General features: G+C 34.2%; 1 protein-coding gene across 4 annotated transcripts in view; it reads right to left on the bottom strand.

The window, feature by feature from the left end:
* CDK13 (cyclin dependent kinase 13) overlaps positions 1-15,658 on the bottom strand; it is a 133,739-nt gene that overhangs the window by 51,873 nt on the left and 66,208 nt on the right. For all 4 annotated transcript variants that reach the window (XM_032874956.1, XM_032874958.1, XM_032874957.1 and 1 more), the window contains exons 6-7: positions 4,604-4,793; positions 3,344-3,400 (exon numbers count right to left, since the gene is read on the bottom strand). In XM_032874956.1, coding sequence (XP_032730847.1) covers positions 3,344-3,400; positions 4,604-4,793 — 247 coding nt within the window. The remainder of the gene's footprint in view (positions 1-3,343; positions 3,401-4,603; positions 4,794-15,658) is intronic.

Genomic DNA, 15,658 nt, shown 5'->3' with positions numbered 1-15,658 from the left:
GACTTGCCAACGATTCCACAACTGTTTAAATAAAGGGCAATGACAGGACTAGAGCCAAAGTCTCCCTGATTGAGCCCTAAGGGTGTTATGTTCCTTTCATTAAAAAATGAGCTAATTTATTCTCTAGAAATTCTAATTTATTCTCTAGAAAATGAAATTATCTTCAGTTTATGTGGAAAGCACGTATTTACTCATATGGGATGGTCACATAAAGAGAAAAAGATCCTGTAATTTGGAAAAGCACTGGAGCAATGACTTGGTAAAATAAAAACTCAGAAATGGGTTATATATTACTGTGGCTAAAAGTTTCAGGAAAAGTTGATTTTAAAATAGCTATGAAAAAAAATGAACAGGTATAAAGAAATGGGCAAAAACCTCTGCTCTCCAGTTCTGTATTTTCCAAGGCCAGATGGGACAGTGTATAAATACTGATATACAAAATAAGAAAATGATTATTAAAGTTTAAAGAAATAATTTCCCCCCTAATTTCAACCCAGTGGCTCTCTTTTCTTCCACTTAGCATACATGACAGAGGAGATCCACATGGGTCTCACCACCCCTGATCCTGAATTCCTAAGTATGGACTATCACACTCCATCCAGTTCTCAAGTTCAAAAAAATATCTGAAATCAAGTAAGTGAGAATGTAGTTAAGCTATTACAGTAGTTAGCTGAAATGTGTTCTGCTTGGGAACAAACAAAAACCACTGCAATAATTTCCTGAACACTTCAGTTACTCTATCTGTAATAGCTAATTACATAGAAAATACTTCAAAGTGACTTGACATTTGGATGGGTGTTATTACGATAAAGGCTTACCTTTCTTCCTGCTTATAATGACAAAGAAATATGAATGGAAAGTCATTTATCACGTTTATTTCAAGAAATATCTAGAAAAGTTGCGACAATATTAAATCTGCTAAAGGCAGTATGGTAAAAATTGGTATGTTATTAAGATTTACTAGAACAATGCATGTATTTTTAAAGTCATTCCTTTAAAATTAAGCCTACTTCTCTAATTTTAAAGAATTATTTAAATCAAAAATCAAAAAGAAAAGTTTTAAGGGAATAATATAAGCCCCTAAAATATAGGATATTTGCTTACAAAACAAAATAATACACCCAAGTTTTTAGCTTACAAATTTGGGTAAGCAGGAAAATTTAGTATATATTACCTGAAGATGCAAATTTTAAATTTTCTACTTTAGTAAGCTCAAAATTCCTGTATCAATTCAGTAGAGCAATGGGGATCATGGCTCAATGAACATATCACACCCTTGGCACTCCACTGAAACCCAACATTCCATTTTAAAAAAAGGTAAAGTAAACAGGGAAATGGGAGTTTAATACACAAAATTTGACTTTACAGTCAGTTATCCTGGAATGTATCTAATATCTGAATAAATGCCAGCAAAAAAGGAATCTATAAGATGAAAAGAGTAATTTAGCTCTTCTCCATCTCCACCGAAACCTACTGTGAAAACAAGAAGGGATTTATATTCAAGAATGACAAAACATATACCTGTATTAAGGATGATCTAAACTACAGTGAAATCTCAATTAACCAGCTACGCAAATAGAATCCTTAATTAAGCAAAAGTCCCCCCACCCCAAAGAACAGTCATTGAAATTTGGTTATTCAAATATACAAATACACATCAAGAGAAGTTTTCAATTAAGTGCATATTTGGCCAGTCTGTTTTTTCCTTCAATTTCTACCAAGAAGTATTATTATATAAGATGGAAAACAAAACAAAAAACAACCTGATAGCTGGAAACTTGAAATTACACACTCTTGATTCTGTCAACACATATTTTCTGATCTTTAAAGTCACTCAACCCTTCCTAGGTCTCAGTTTTCTCAAATACAAAATGAGGGTTACAGCTTTTGTGCTTTAAAACAGTTTTTTTAAAATTAATATATAATATATTATCTGTTTCAGGGGTACAGGTCTGTGAATCATCAGTCTTACACAATTCACAGCGCTCACTATAGCACATACCCTCCCCAATGTCCATCACGAAGCCACCTAAACAGTGTTAAATTTAAACAAACAAACAAACAAAAACCCACAATGGTTTCTTTAAAAAAAGTATTAATTAAAAGTGTAGCAAGTAAAACAAATAAAAGCGGAAAACTCTGGCTAAAGGAAGTATAGGGGACTGGAACCCTGTCCAAAACAACTGTCTACACCACAGTTTTCTGAAGGGTTTAATGAATTCTAATGGATCTTAAACACACCATTTAAAAACCTCTCCACACTAAATAATGAAAATAATTTTCAGAATGACATGATGACACGGCAAGATTCAAAAATAAACAAATTTTCACTGTAAAAAGTTCAAACATGAATATTTTACCAACTAACCAGAAACTGGCCAACATTCAGTGAAAGTAAACACCTACTTCTAAGAATTCCAATTAACTGATGCATCACTGCATTAAATTATGGTTACACTGAAGAAATTACAGAATTGACAAACATAAAGTACTTCAGAATATGTAAGTGAAAATAAAGAAACAGTACTGTTTGACAGGAAAGAAACGGGCCACACTAGAGATATATTAAACCCAATCAAGTCTGCAATATATTTACATAAAATCCATTATATATCACAGAAGTATTTTATTTTGAAATTCCTTATCAATTCTTTTGTTTTTTAAAGATTTTATTTTTAACTAGCCTCTATATCCAATGTGGGGCTCGAAATTACAACTCCAAGATCAAGAGTTGCATGCTCTACGGACCAAGCCAGCCAAGTAACCCCATATTAGTTCTAATAAGGCAAGTCATATTTCACCACCACCATGTCCAAAGGAGCCAAAGGAATCTATATCCTAACTGCAGCCACAGAAGCTCCATAAAGAAGAGTTATGCAATGGAAATTCTTCACAATAGTTTGTTTAAGTAAAAGGCTCTAATGAGATTAAAACAAATATAACTGTAGATAAAAGTATAGTTTTAAAAAAACAGAAGTCCATAATAATAACTAAAAGTGTGTACGTTTAAACATGCATTAAAAAAGCATATATTAAGATTTTTCACCAAACACAAAAATCATAAACATCTTAATATCTGAGTCTACATTAGAAATTTAAGTATGAGATTTTTAAAAAGAAATTATATTTACCTCTAAATGCCAAAAACCAATTATTTTTAAATTGAGATAAATGCATGAAATTGCAATTAAAATAGTCAATCCAATATGGTACAAAATTATATTATTTCACATATTTAACAATGAAAAGTAAATTTCCCTTTTCTTAAAAAAATAAAGTATTAATAAGGTATTCTTAAAACTGGTCTCTATTGTCTTTAATAGTCACTTCGAAGTACTCTTACCTTTCTTCTGAGCTATACAATCGAGCAAGTCCAAAATCTGCAAGTTTTATTTGCCCTCTGGTAGAAGACAAAATGAACAAAAAGCATTAGTCTACTCTGAAATCAGACACATTTGTATCCATTCATTGATATCTAATTATACACATTCATATTCTATTCCTAAAACTAATAAAAAATATGTAAACTTTAACTTTGATCAAACAGCAGTACCCTAAGTCCTAAAAGAAAAGGCAAATAGATAAACTCACAACAAAGTAAAAAAGTAGTACTTCTCCTTTGGTGACTTCAGCTACTATTATTCTATCTAAAACCACCACCACCACCACTATTTTTATTGTACTAGTATTAACAGTATTTTAGTACTATCTAGTTCCTATTTAGAAAAGTATATGACAAGAAAAATAAACGGAGATAATTTCTGCTACTTAGTAATTAGACATATTACTTGTTCAATTCAAATCAATAATGCATAAGACTAAACCACATTATTTTAAATCTATGTTTAGTTTTCCAGTTCTTAGAGGGACTAGGTACATAAAATCTTTTCGCACACTGAAGTCGAACTAGGCATGCCTCACTTAAACTAACAAGTAACACCAACTATAACAGAATTACCAGAGCCCAGGTTATGTTGTCAGTAAAATGTTTTTAACATACACTTTAAACATCCATTTATGCAGGGGCACCTGGGTGGCTCAGTCGATTAAGTGTCCAACTCTTGATTTTGGCTCAGGTCATGATCTCAGGGTCATGAGATTGAGCCCCCTGTCCGGCTCTATACTGGGTGTGGAGACTGCTTAAGATTCTCTCTCACTCCCTCTGTCCCCCCACCCTCCACTTGCACTTTCTTTTTGGGGGAAAAAAAAAAATCAACTTATGCATATGTGTGTGTATACACACGTCAGAAAAGCTCTTTTTAAAACTGTGATACTGGTGTAAAAACAATTTCTAAATTAAAAATTCTTAGATCTATTCTTAACCTAAAGCTGAAATCACATTATTAATTACTAGAATATCCATTCACATTATTTGGAAGAATATCAAATGAGAAATTCAATTAAGTATTATTTTATGTACATTAAAAACTATCATTGGAAATTAATTATATTTAACACAAGTCCAGATATACCTCAAGCAGTAATATTGCTGATTATATTGAAACAGTTTGAGCAATAAAATAAATTTAAGTCTTTTTAACAGAATCAAGGCATATATTATACAACACTGATTTTAAACACATATATCAAACTCACATCATACCTATTATTTAGAAGAATATTTGAACATTTAATATCTCTATGCAAAAAGTTCTTCTTATGACAATAATCCAGACCTTCCATGAGCTGTCTCATGAATGACTTTATGTGATTTTCATTAAAATGAACCAAGCCTGATTCCAGTAGTCCCATCAGATCATGGTCCATATATTCAAACACCAGATAAAATGCACCTAAGAAAAAGGATAATTAATTCATTAAAGTTTTTATTCTTATAACTTTTCTATAGGTTCAAAATTTTTAAAAATTAAATGCTGTGGAGAAAATTATTCCTTGAAAAGAAGTCCTACTTTGTCACTTCAATAACATTCATCTTTCTCTCTGAATTTAATATCAATAAATGCATTTCAAGGAAACATCTAACTCAGTTTTCTTCTTTTGAAGAAGAAAACTGTTAAAATATCAAATCAACTCTACAATGCATAGTTTCTGGGTGGTGATTAATGTAAAATAAATTATTAACTGTTTTATATATTGAACAAACTGTCTCTCAGCAGAAGTTGAATAAAATCAATGTAGTTCATCAAAGAAAATTTTAAAAGTGTAAAAACAATTGTGTTTAATAAAAAAAAAAAAAAGACTCTGGGACCAGTTGGGACTTTAGATGATTTCTATTAAGCCTTCAACATATAATTTCATTCTGTTTATACAGCTCCAGAGCATTTGAAAGCACACAAACTGCAACTGTATTTTATAAAACCAGCTTAATCTTGCTACCCAAACCTAAAATCGCACATAGTACATACACAACAATCGTGATTCAAAAATCCTAACTGAAGCTCATACAAACTGAAACCAAAGCTGTATCTAAAAATATTCCAATCAGACTAAGTTTAATTTATCAATTCAAGAATGGAAAAACTAACAAAATTCAACATAGCTATCAAAGAAAAAAGCTATTTATATGCCAAAAAAGTCATCTGAAGAAAGCTAACAATCAGTTCCTAATTAAAAACAAACATCTCACTCACAGTAAACTTAGAATGATTCTTAAAAGTTGGGGATCAAAAAGTATACTTGTGATGAGCACTGGGTGTTATATACAAGTGTTCAATCTCTAAATTCCACACCTGAAACTAACACTTGAAACACTTGTATGTTAACTAACTGTAATTTAAAAATTGTTTTTTAAGTTTATAATGGTACCTCTCTCAAATCAACAACCAAGTCTTATTGAACAGTAAAATGCCAGTAAAACATGACAAAAATATTCATTACTAGTAACTGCTCTAAAAGTTTAGTAAGCAAAATTATTGTTAGTAAATAAAATTAAAGACAACGCATAAACACTGAAATAGAGAAAAATGTAATTATTGATAAAGATGACTATTTTCCTTGAAATCCAAGAGAATAAAGAGAGTACCTGGGTTAGAGAAAATCATATATAAAAAGCAAAAAACTTCATCTATGCAATTAACAACTCATTAGAAAATAAAATTTAAATTAACTCCACAAAAGTAAAAAAAATTACTATAAAGGATTAGGAATAAACTTTAACAAGAACTATACAAATTCATTTAATTCAAAACTGTAAAATTCTGTATTTTAAAACAATTTCAATAAGAAAATCAAGGATTTGCTTCTATTTTCTTTTGCTGAGAGGATACTTCACAAAAAGTTCTAAAGTTCACCTTAAACAAGAACCAAAGTACCAGCTAAAATGTTTCTGAAAATTAACCTACCAGAGATTAATATGATCTGTAGGGACAAATATAAAAGTATAACACGATATATACCAGAAAACAGAGCCTAAATATACATCTAATAATTATGAAAGCAACCATCAGTGAAAATAAAGAGGCAAACTGGTAATGGGACGAATGTATGACACCTTAGGAAGATGGGGAGTTATAACAAAGACAAAACAAAACCCCATTAAAAACCAAGAAATTTTACTAAATAAAAATTTAGAATAAAACGTATATAAGTAAACAATATGGAAGAGAGGGAAAGGTAAATGACAAACCAGAGAAACACATTTGCTACAAAATGGGTTAATATCCCTAATATAAGACAAAGTCTTAAAAATCAGTACAAAAGAAGATCAATCCCACAAGAGAAAATGAGAAATAAAATGAACTGTCAACGTGCAAATGATATTTTTGTACAAAATACATGAAAACCTGTTTAATCCCACTATTAACCAAAATATACAAAGTAATATAATACTTTTAACTAAAGGGAAAAGATTTCAAAAAGAAAGACAATAAATACACAGTAGTAACAAATACTGTGAGGTAAACAGATAATGTTATAGAGTGCTAGTAAATCAGAAGATTTATAAAATTAGGCAATATACATGAAATTACGTATCCTTTTACAAAGCAAGTACATTAATAGATATTTAGCATAAGGAAATAAAGATTGATAAGATTTAGCTATAAGCATGTTCACTAAAAGCAATGCAGAATTAAATATTTAAAAGCAAAACAATAAGCAAACAAAAAACAAAAAACCTGGTTATTATGGTACATCTATACCATACCATGCACTTTGAAAATCACTGTAGAAGTATAATATTAATATGGAAATGTATTATTGATATTGACTTAAAGTAAGTAGATTATAAAATAATAGTTACTTGATAGATCTATCTTTGATGGCATTAAATAACGAGAAAGTATTTAGAGTCTACACAGTGCAACAAAGCCACACCAGCTATTGAGTACTTCAAATGTGGTCAGACCAATGTTCTCGAAGTGTGATGTACACACTAGATTTCAAAGACTTCCTACAGCAACAAAAAAAGAATACAAAATACCTCAATAACTGTTGTATTGATTATACTGATCTATTAGATATACTGGATTAAGTAAAAATACCTGAACTAGCAACCGATTTTTTAAAATGCGGCTAAGAGATTATTTTAAAATAAAACAGAATGGCTTGCATTCTATTTCTATTAGAACTGCATTAGAGGTATAAGAACTGAAATAGGACAGCTAAAATTATCTCTCTGTGCAGATAACATGATCTTTTGTTCCCCAAAAAAGACATAAATATTCAATGAAAAAATTATTAAAAACAGTATCACAATTTAGAAAAACAGCAGAAAATATACAGTAGTCATTAACATAACTACCAATTAAAAGACAAAAGGGAAGACACCATTTCTAGAAAGAGATTTTTTTTTAACTTAGAAATGTACCAAATCCTTCAAAGATAAACTAAGAAGACAGAAAACTTTACACCAAAAAATGCATAAATTCTTAGGAAGGCTCAACCTGATACAGAAGTCAAAAATTTTCCCCTAAATAATTTAAAAATTAAACACAAGCCCAATTTCTACTTATTTATTTAAGATTTTATCTATTTATTAAAAAAAAAAAAAAGGAGAGAGAGAGAAAACTCTAGCAGGGAGAGGGGCAGAGAAAGGGAGAGCAAGCAAATCTCAAGCAGACTCTGCGCTGAGTGCAGAGCCCCAAGCAGGGCTTGCTCAATCTCACGACCCCAAGATCATGACTTGAGCTGAAACCAAGAGTCAGATACTTAACTAACAAAGCCCCCCAGGTGCCCCCACAGCTCAATTTTTAAAAATACAGGTTTTTTTTCCTAAAATTAAACATGAAGTCGATGTTATAACCATATAGAAAAATAAAGAAAGAAGAAGAGCAATGAAAACACCTAAAAGAGAAAAGGGGATCTAGGCATGAGGCTCTACCAGGTATTAAGGTCTATAACTAAAAAGTGTAATATTGCTAAGTGAACGTGAAATAAAACAAATCCAGAAATATGTCCAAGCATGTACAGAACTTTAATATAAAGATGGCATATCAAGTCAATGGGACAAAAGATGGACTTATTAACTAGCAATATGTGAGGAACTGAACAGGCAGAAACAGATAAAACTGATCTGTTTCTCACAACATATACCAGCATAAAAAAGCACATGAACCAGTGCTAAATATAAAAAAATAAAGTCATGAAAACATTTTTTAAAAAACATGAATTTGGGGGCACCTGGGTGGCTCAGTGGGTTGGGCCTCTGCCTTCAGCTCAGGTCATGATCTCAGGATCCTGGGATCGAGTCCTACATTGGGCTCTCTGCTCGGCAGGAAGCCTGCTTCCCGTCCCCCTGCCTACCTCTCTACCTACTTGTGATCTCCCAGTCATATAAATAAATAAAATCTTAAAAAAAAAACAAACAGAAAACTCACACATGAATTTCTTCATAGCCCCAGAGCAAGGAAAACTTTCCTAACTATGAATCAAATCAAGCAAAAATAAGAGGAAAACACTTCAATAATGTGACTAGGTAAAAATAAAAATCTAATGGGGCGCCTGGTGGCTCAGTGGGTTAAAGCCTCTGCCTTTGGCTCAGGTCACGATCTCAGGGTCCTGGGATGGAGCCCCGCATCAGGCTGTCTGTTCTGCGGGGAGCCTGCTTCCTCCTCTCTCTCTGCCTGCCTCTCTGCCTACTTGTGATCTCTGTCAAGCAAGTAAATAAAATCTTATTAAAAAAAATCTAATGCATGGCTAAAAACACTACAAATTTAGCAGAGTAAAGCAAACTGGCAAATATTCATTTGAAACTTATATTCGATAACTTAATAATATCCGTCCATAAAAAGTCCCTGTAAGTTGGAAAGAAGAAGATTAACAACCTTACAGAAAAGTGGGCAAAAGAAGATAGAAAACTCATGGGATGGTGGGGGGAGGGGAGCAGGAAAGGACCGTAAACTGCCATTAAATCAATGGAAAGATGCTTAACCTTACGCATAAAAAATTTATTTTTCAAACTGAAACTTCACCACAGTAACAAACTGACAATAATCCAAAAGAATGACACAAGATTCTACTGCAGAAGCTGTGAGAAACCCTCATACACTGCTAGGAATTTGGCAATATGAAGTTTAATCACATTTAGCATTTCCCTCTGACTTAAGCCCAATTCTAGGAACCTGTCCCAAAATTCACTGACAAAAATACAAAATGATGCAGGCACAGAGCTATTCAATGCACCATTCTTTTTTTTTTTAAAGATTTTATTTATTTATTTGAGAGAGTGAGAGAGCGACAGCACCAGCAGGGAGAGGGGGATATGCAGACTCCCCACTGAGCAGGGAGCCCGACACAGAGCTGAATCCCAGGACCCTGGGATTGCGACCCCAGCCGAAGGCAGACGTTTAACCAGCTGAGCCACCCAGGCGCCCCCAGCATTACTTCTAGTAGTAACATACTGAAAACAATGCAAATGTCTATCAGTACAAGACTGACTGAATACACCGGCACATCCTCACAGTGGAGTACTGTACAGCCATAAAAAGGGATGACGACAATCTCTACTGACAGGGAGTAATCTTCAGGATGCACAATGCAGCATTTATTATTATGCTGCTTTTATATACAGAGGGGAAGGTGAATATATAGGAAAGGAACTAAAATGATGAACCGAAACTTTTCAAAAATAAAACCCAGTTGGCCGTAGGTAAGGGAGAGAACAAAAACAAGAGAAATGAAGTGGGACTATTCTGCATGTGGCCTATTATAAAGTTTCGAGTTTGGAATCATGTAATATTTTTATATATATATATCATTAAATCAAAAGGGTGAAAAAATGCCTAAAAATTGGAAACAGATGAACCTAAATGTGTATCAAACTGGCTACACATGGTCTATATCATAGTATTTTGACTAACCATCCCCAGTGGGGTATATTCTAAGTATAAAAAGAAACACTAAGAAATCTAAAACTTTATTCAGTAGTCTTTTTAGTAATTAATATTAATATTGTTATCTTAACATTATTTTATGTATATTGTAGGTCTACATTAATATCTTGGAATCAAGATTTTTAGTATAAAATAAAGACAAGTTTAAGATAAAAAAAAAACCAGAAACCCTGTTCTTTTAAATTAAAATCATCTATGGCAGGGGTGGCTGTCTGGCTCAGTCAATAGAGAGTGCAACTCTGGATCTCAGGGTCATGAGTCCAAGCCCATGTTGCATGTGGAGCCTACTTAAAATAAAAAATAAGTAAGAGTTTCTCTTAAAAAAAAAAAAAAATCTATAGTAGCAGGCCACTAAGATGGCCCCAATGCTTCTTATCTCCCAGTATCTATGCCCTCACACAGTGATTTAAGGACAGTCTGTGTGACCAACAAACTATTGCAGAAGTGATGTCACTGGGTACCAAGGCAAGGTCACATAAATATTGCAGGCTCCATTTTACTTTCTTGGATTAATATGCCCTGGGAAAAGCCAGTCACCAGGCTGTCAAGATAGTCAAACAACTCCGCTGAAAGGCCCATGTGAGGAACTGAGACATCCCACCAGTAATGGAACTACAACCTGCCAGCCATGTGAGGAAGTTGATTCTCCAACTCAGTCAAGCCTTCTTGTGACTACAGCCCTGATCAACATCTTATGGCAAACTCATGAAAGAACTTGAGCCAAACAAAACTGCCCAGCCAAGATGCTCCCAAATCCCTGCCCATAGAAACCACAAGAGATAATGGCTTCCAGCAACATCTCTGAAGTGTAACTGCCAAACAATTGGATTATATCTAAAGAAGCTTCTAGCTCTAATTACCATTCATAGGAAATATGAGAGTTAGAACAAGCTAAAAACACTAAAAGGAAGCATTTAGCCAAATCCAAAATGTGGCCTATTCCTCAATGAATAAGTGGAATGAAACGTCAAAAAAGCAAGAGAAGATACTACAGATTCTAGGAGACCTAAAATGATAAGTAACCACATATAATAAAGATCTTGTTTGCATCCATATTCAAACAAAGCTCCTATAAAAAATATAGGATAACTGGGTAAATGTAAACACTGACTGTTAGATAATATTATAAAACTGTCTATTTTGTTAGGTATAAGGCCTCTTTCTCTTTTAACATAAACATAATTTCATTATTATAGACAGATGATTATCAAATGTTTATGTTCACAATATGATGCCTGGGAATTACTTAAAAATAGTCAAGAAAATAAAAACAAGTAGGGAGAGAGAAAACAAGACTAGTAAAATGTGGTAACAGTTAAATGTGAAAAATGGCGATACTGGGGTTCAGCATCCCATTTTCTTTATTTTAAGCATGTTTGAGTACTTCAATAATACTGTTTCATTTTTTTTTTTTTTAAAGATTTTATTTTATTTATTTGACAGACAGAGGTCACAAGTAGGCAGAGAGGCAGGCAGAGAGAGAGGAGGAAGCAGGCTCCCCACTGAGCAGAGAGCCCGATGCGGGGCTCCATCCCAGGACCCTGGGATCATGACCCGAGCTGAAAGCAGAGGCTTTAACCCGCTGAGCCACTCAGGTGCCCCAATAATATTGTTCTAAATGTCCAAAACAAAAATGAATAAAAATTTTAACAGGCTTTCAAATTATCCTGAATTAATTGATATATTGTTCCCATATTTTAACTTTGGTTTTATTTTTATCAAAGTTTATATTTATATAGTTTTAGGCAATGTTTCAAAGTCAGTATTTCCAATTATTTCAAATGTTTCAAACTGTGTCATGTAATCAATTTAGTAGGTCACAACCCACATTTTAATTTTTATTTATTTTTAAAGATTTTATTTTTTATTTTTTAAGATTTTATTTATTTGACAGAGAGAGAGAGGTCACAAGTAGGCAGAGAGGCAGGCAGAGAGAGGGGGAAGTAGGCTCCCTGCTGAGCAGAGAGCCCGATGTGGGCCTCTATCCCAGGACCCTGAGATCATGACCTAAGCCGAAAGCAGAGGCTTAACCCAATGAGCCACCCAGGCGCCCTAAAGATTTTATTTTTAAGTAGTTTGTACATATGACATGGGGCCCAAACCCACAATCCCAAGATCAAGAGTTGCACACTCTACTGACTGAGCCAGCCAGGCATCTCACAACCTGCATTTTTTTTTAAATATTTTATTTCTTTATTTATTTGACACAGAGAGAGAGAGAGCGCGAGCGAGAGAGGGGGAACACAATCAGGAAGAGAATGGGAGGGAGACACAGGCTTCCCGTTAAGCAGGGAGCCCAATGAGGGGCCTGACCCCAGGACCCCAGGATCAAGACCTGAGCCGAAGGCAGACGCTTAATGCCTGAGCCACCCAGGTGTCCCGACAATCTGCATTTTTAAAAAAAAGGTCATTCTATTGCATATTATTTTACCTTATATTGTATTTAAACACTAAACATTTAAACATTAATAAAATCATATGTTGGGGCACCTGGGTGGCTCAGTGGGTTAAAGCCTCTGCCTTCGGCTCAGATCATGATCCCAGGGTCCTGGGATCAAGCCCCGCATCGGGCTCTCTGCTCAGTGGGGAGCCTGCTTCCTCCTCTCTCTCTGACTGCCTCTCTGCCTACTTGTGATCTCTCTCTCTGTCCAATAAATAAATAAAATTTAAAAAATAATAATAAAATAAAAATCATGTTATAGTATTTTTATAATACAGCATGCCAAGTAAACTTTCATTTTGGTAGCAACTTATATACATACATAGAATTAGAAAAATGTCCAATATCAAAATTCTAAGAGCAGTTTATCTCTGTGTGAGCAGATGGGTGGTTTTTACTTTCCTGTTATGCTGCCATTTTCTGACTTTTCTACGAGGAACACAAACAGTGATTTTTAAATATATTAACAACTACATCTAATATGCAGTTTGATAAGGAAATAATAAATAACCGAACTGAAAGAAATGGCAATGTCATAAAGAATGCACATAGGGAATCAAAATGATAAACATATGTAAGATGCTCCATACCTCACTAGTAATCAGGAAAGTACAGTTTCACCTATCAGACTGACAACAACATCCAGGGATTTCCTGATGAAACTCATACACCACAACTTTTTGGCAAAATAATCTGATCACCTATTAATTAAAAATACAAATGTCTTTTGACTTAGCTATCCCACATTTGGGAATAAACCAAAGGAAATAATAACACCAGTATGCATGTATACATGTATAAGACTATTTCTAGCACTACTGTTTGTAATGGAAAAAACAATGGGAAAAGTTGAACGCTCATGAAGAAATGGGTTGAATAAATCTGTATATCCAGAGTGTGGCATGTTATACAGCTATGTGAAAAAATTTTATCACCTAGAGATATGCTGTATTCTTTAGTAAGAAAAGTAAAATACAGAACACCTGGGTAGCTTATTCGTTACATGTCTGCCTTTGGTTCAGGTCATGATCCCAGAGTCCTGGGATTGAGTCCCACCATTGGCTCTGCTCGGCGGAGAGTGTGCTTCTCTCTCTCTCTCTAGCTCTCACTCTCTCACAAATAAATAAATAAAATATTTAAAAAGAAAGGAAGGAAGGAAGGAAGAAAGAAAGAAAGAAGTAAAATACAGAGTTAAAAAAAAAAAAATAGCGGGGGCGCCTGGGTGGCTCAGTGGGTTAAGTCTCTGCCTTTGGCTCGGGTCATGATCCCAGTGTCCTGAATCCAGTCCCACATCGGGCTCCTTGTCCAGCAGGGAGCCTGCTTCTCTCTCTGCCGCTGCCTGCCTGTGCTCACTCACTCTCTGACAAATAAATAAATAAAATCTTTAAAAAATAAAATAAAATCAGTAAACTAAGGCACCCACACCTCAGGAAAAAGGGCAAATTAAAGTCAAAGTAACCAGGAAAGAAATAATAAAAATTAGAAGCTAATTCTTTGAAACGGTCAAATAAAATTAGTAAACCTCTAGCCAGGTTAATTAGGGGGAAAAAAAACAGAGAAGGTGCAAATTAATATCAAAAATGAAAGAGAAGACATCACTATTTCTCTGAAAAACATTTAAAGGATAGTAAAGGAACAAATGATCAACTCTATGCCCACAAATTCAATAATGTAGATGAAATGGACCAGTATCTTAAAAGACACAACATACCAAAAGTCACATAAGGAAAAAACAATCTAAATAGGCCTATACCTTTTTTTTTTTTTTTAAGATTTTATTTTTAAGTAATCTCTACACCAAATGTGGGTCTTGAACCCACAACCCTAAGATCAAGGGTTGCACACTCTGGGGTGCTTCAGTGGCTCATTTTGTTAAACATCAGCCTCTGGCTCAGATCATGATCCCAGGGTCCTGGGATCAAGTCCCAAGTCAGGTTCCTTGCTCAGTGGGGAGCATGTTTTCTCCCTTTCCCTTTGCTCCCCCTTCCCCCAACTCCTGATCACTCACTCACTCACTCTGCTTGCTGTCTCTTACTCTCAAATAAATAAATAAAATCTTAAAAAAAAAAAAAAAGTTGCATGCTCTACCAGCTAAGTCGGCCAGGCACCCTTAAATAGGCCTATATTTATTAAAGACCTTCCAAGACCAAAAGCACCAGGCCCAGATGGGTTTATTGAATTTTACTAACAATTTAAGAAAGAAATATCAATTCTCTACAATCTCTTCCAGAAAATACAGAGAGACAGATTGCTTCCTAACTCATTTTACAAAGCCAGCTTCACTTCAATACCAAAACGAAAGTCATCACAGGAAAGAAAAACCACAGACCAGTATCTCTCATGAACATAGATGTAAAAATCTCACAAGGGCACCTGGGCGGCTCAGTTGGTTGAGTGTCTGCCTTCAGCTCAGGTCATGATCCCACAGTCCTGGGATCAAGTCCCTTGGGCTCCCTGCTCTGTGAGGAGTCTACTTCTCTCACTGCCCCCACCCTAAAATCATTCTCCCGATCTCTCTCAAAGAAATAAAGTTAAAAAAAAAAAAAATCCTCACCAAATTTAAGCAAATCGAATCCAACAATATGTGAAAAAATATATACACCATGACCATGTGGAATTTAGTTCAGATATGCAAGCCGGGTTCATCATTCAAAAATCAATGTAACCATGACATCAAGGCTAACAAAAAAAATTCATTATGATCATAGCAAGAGAGGCAGGAATAACATCTGACCAAATTCAGCACTCATTCTTGATTTAAAAGAACCAAAACTCAACAAACCAAAAATAGAGAACTTCTATGAAAGAGTATCTATAAAACCTAGAGCTACCAACATAGTTAATGGTGAGAGATCTCCCACCAAGAAAGAACAAACCAAGAACAGCCCCTCTTATCACTTTTATTTGCTACCGTACTGTAAGACCT

This window comes from Lontra canadensis, unplaced genomic scaffold, assembly GCF_010015895.1.
Source record: "Lontra canadensis isolate GAN:19392208 unplaced genomic scaffold, GSC_riverotter_1.0 scaffold54, whole genome shotgun sequence".
NCBI classification, from domain to species: Eukaryota; Metazoa; Chordata; class Mammalia; order Carnivora; family Mustelidae; genus Lontra; species Lontra canadensis.
The sequence above is the reverse complement of the archived record's forward strand: the minus strand, read 5'-3'. Positions and strand labels throughout refer to the sequence as shown.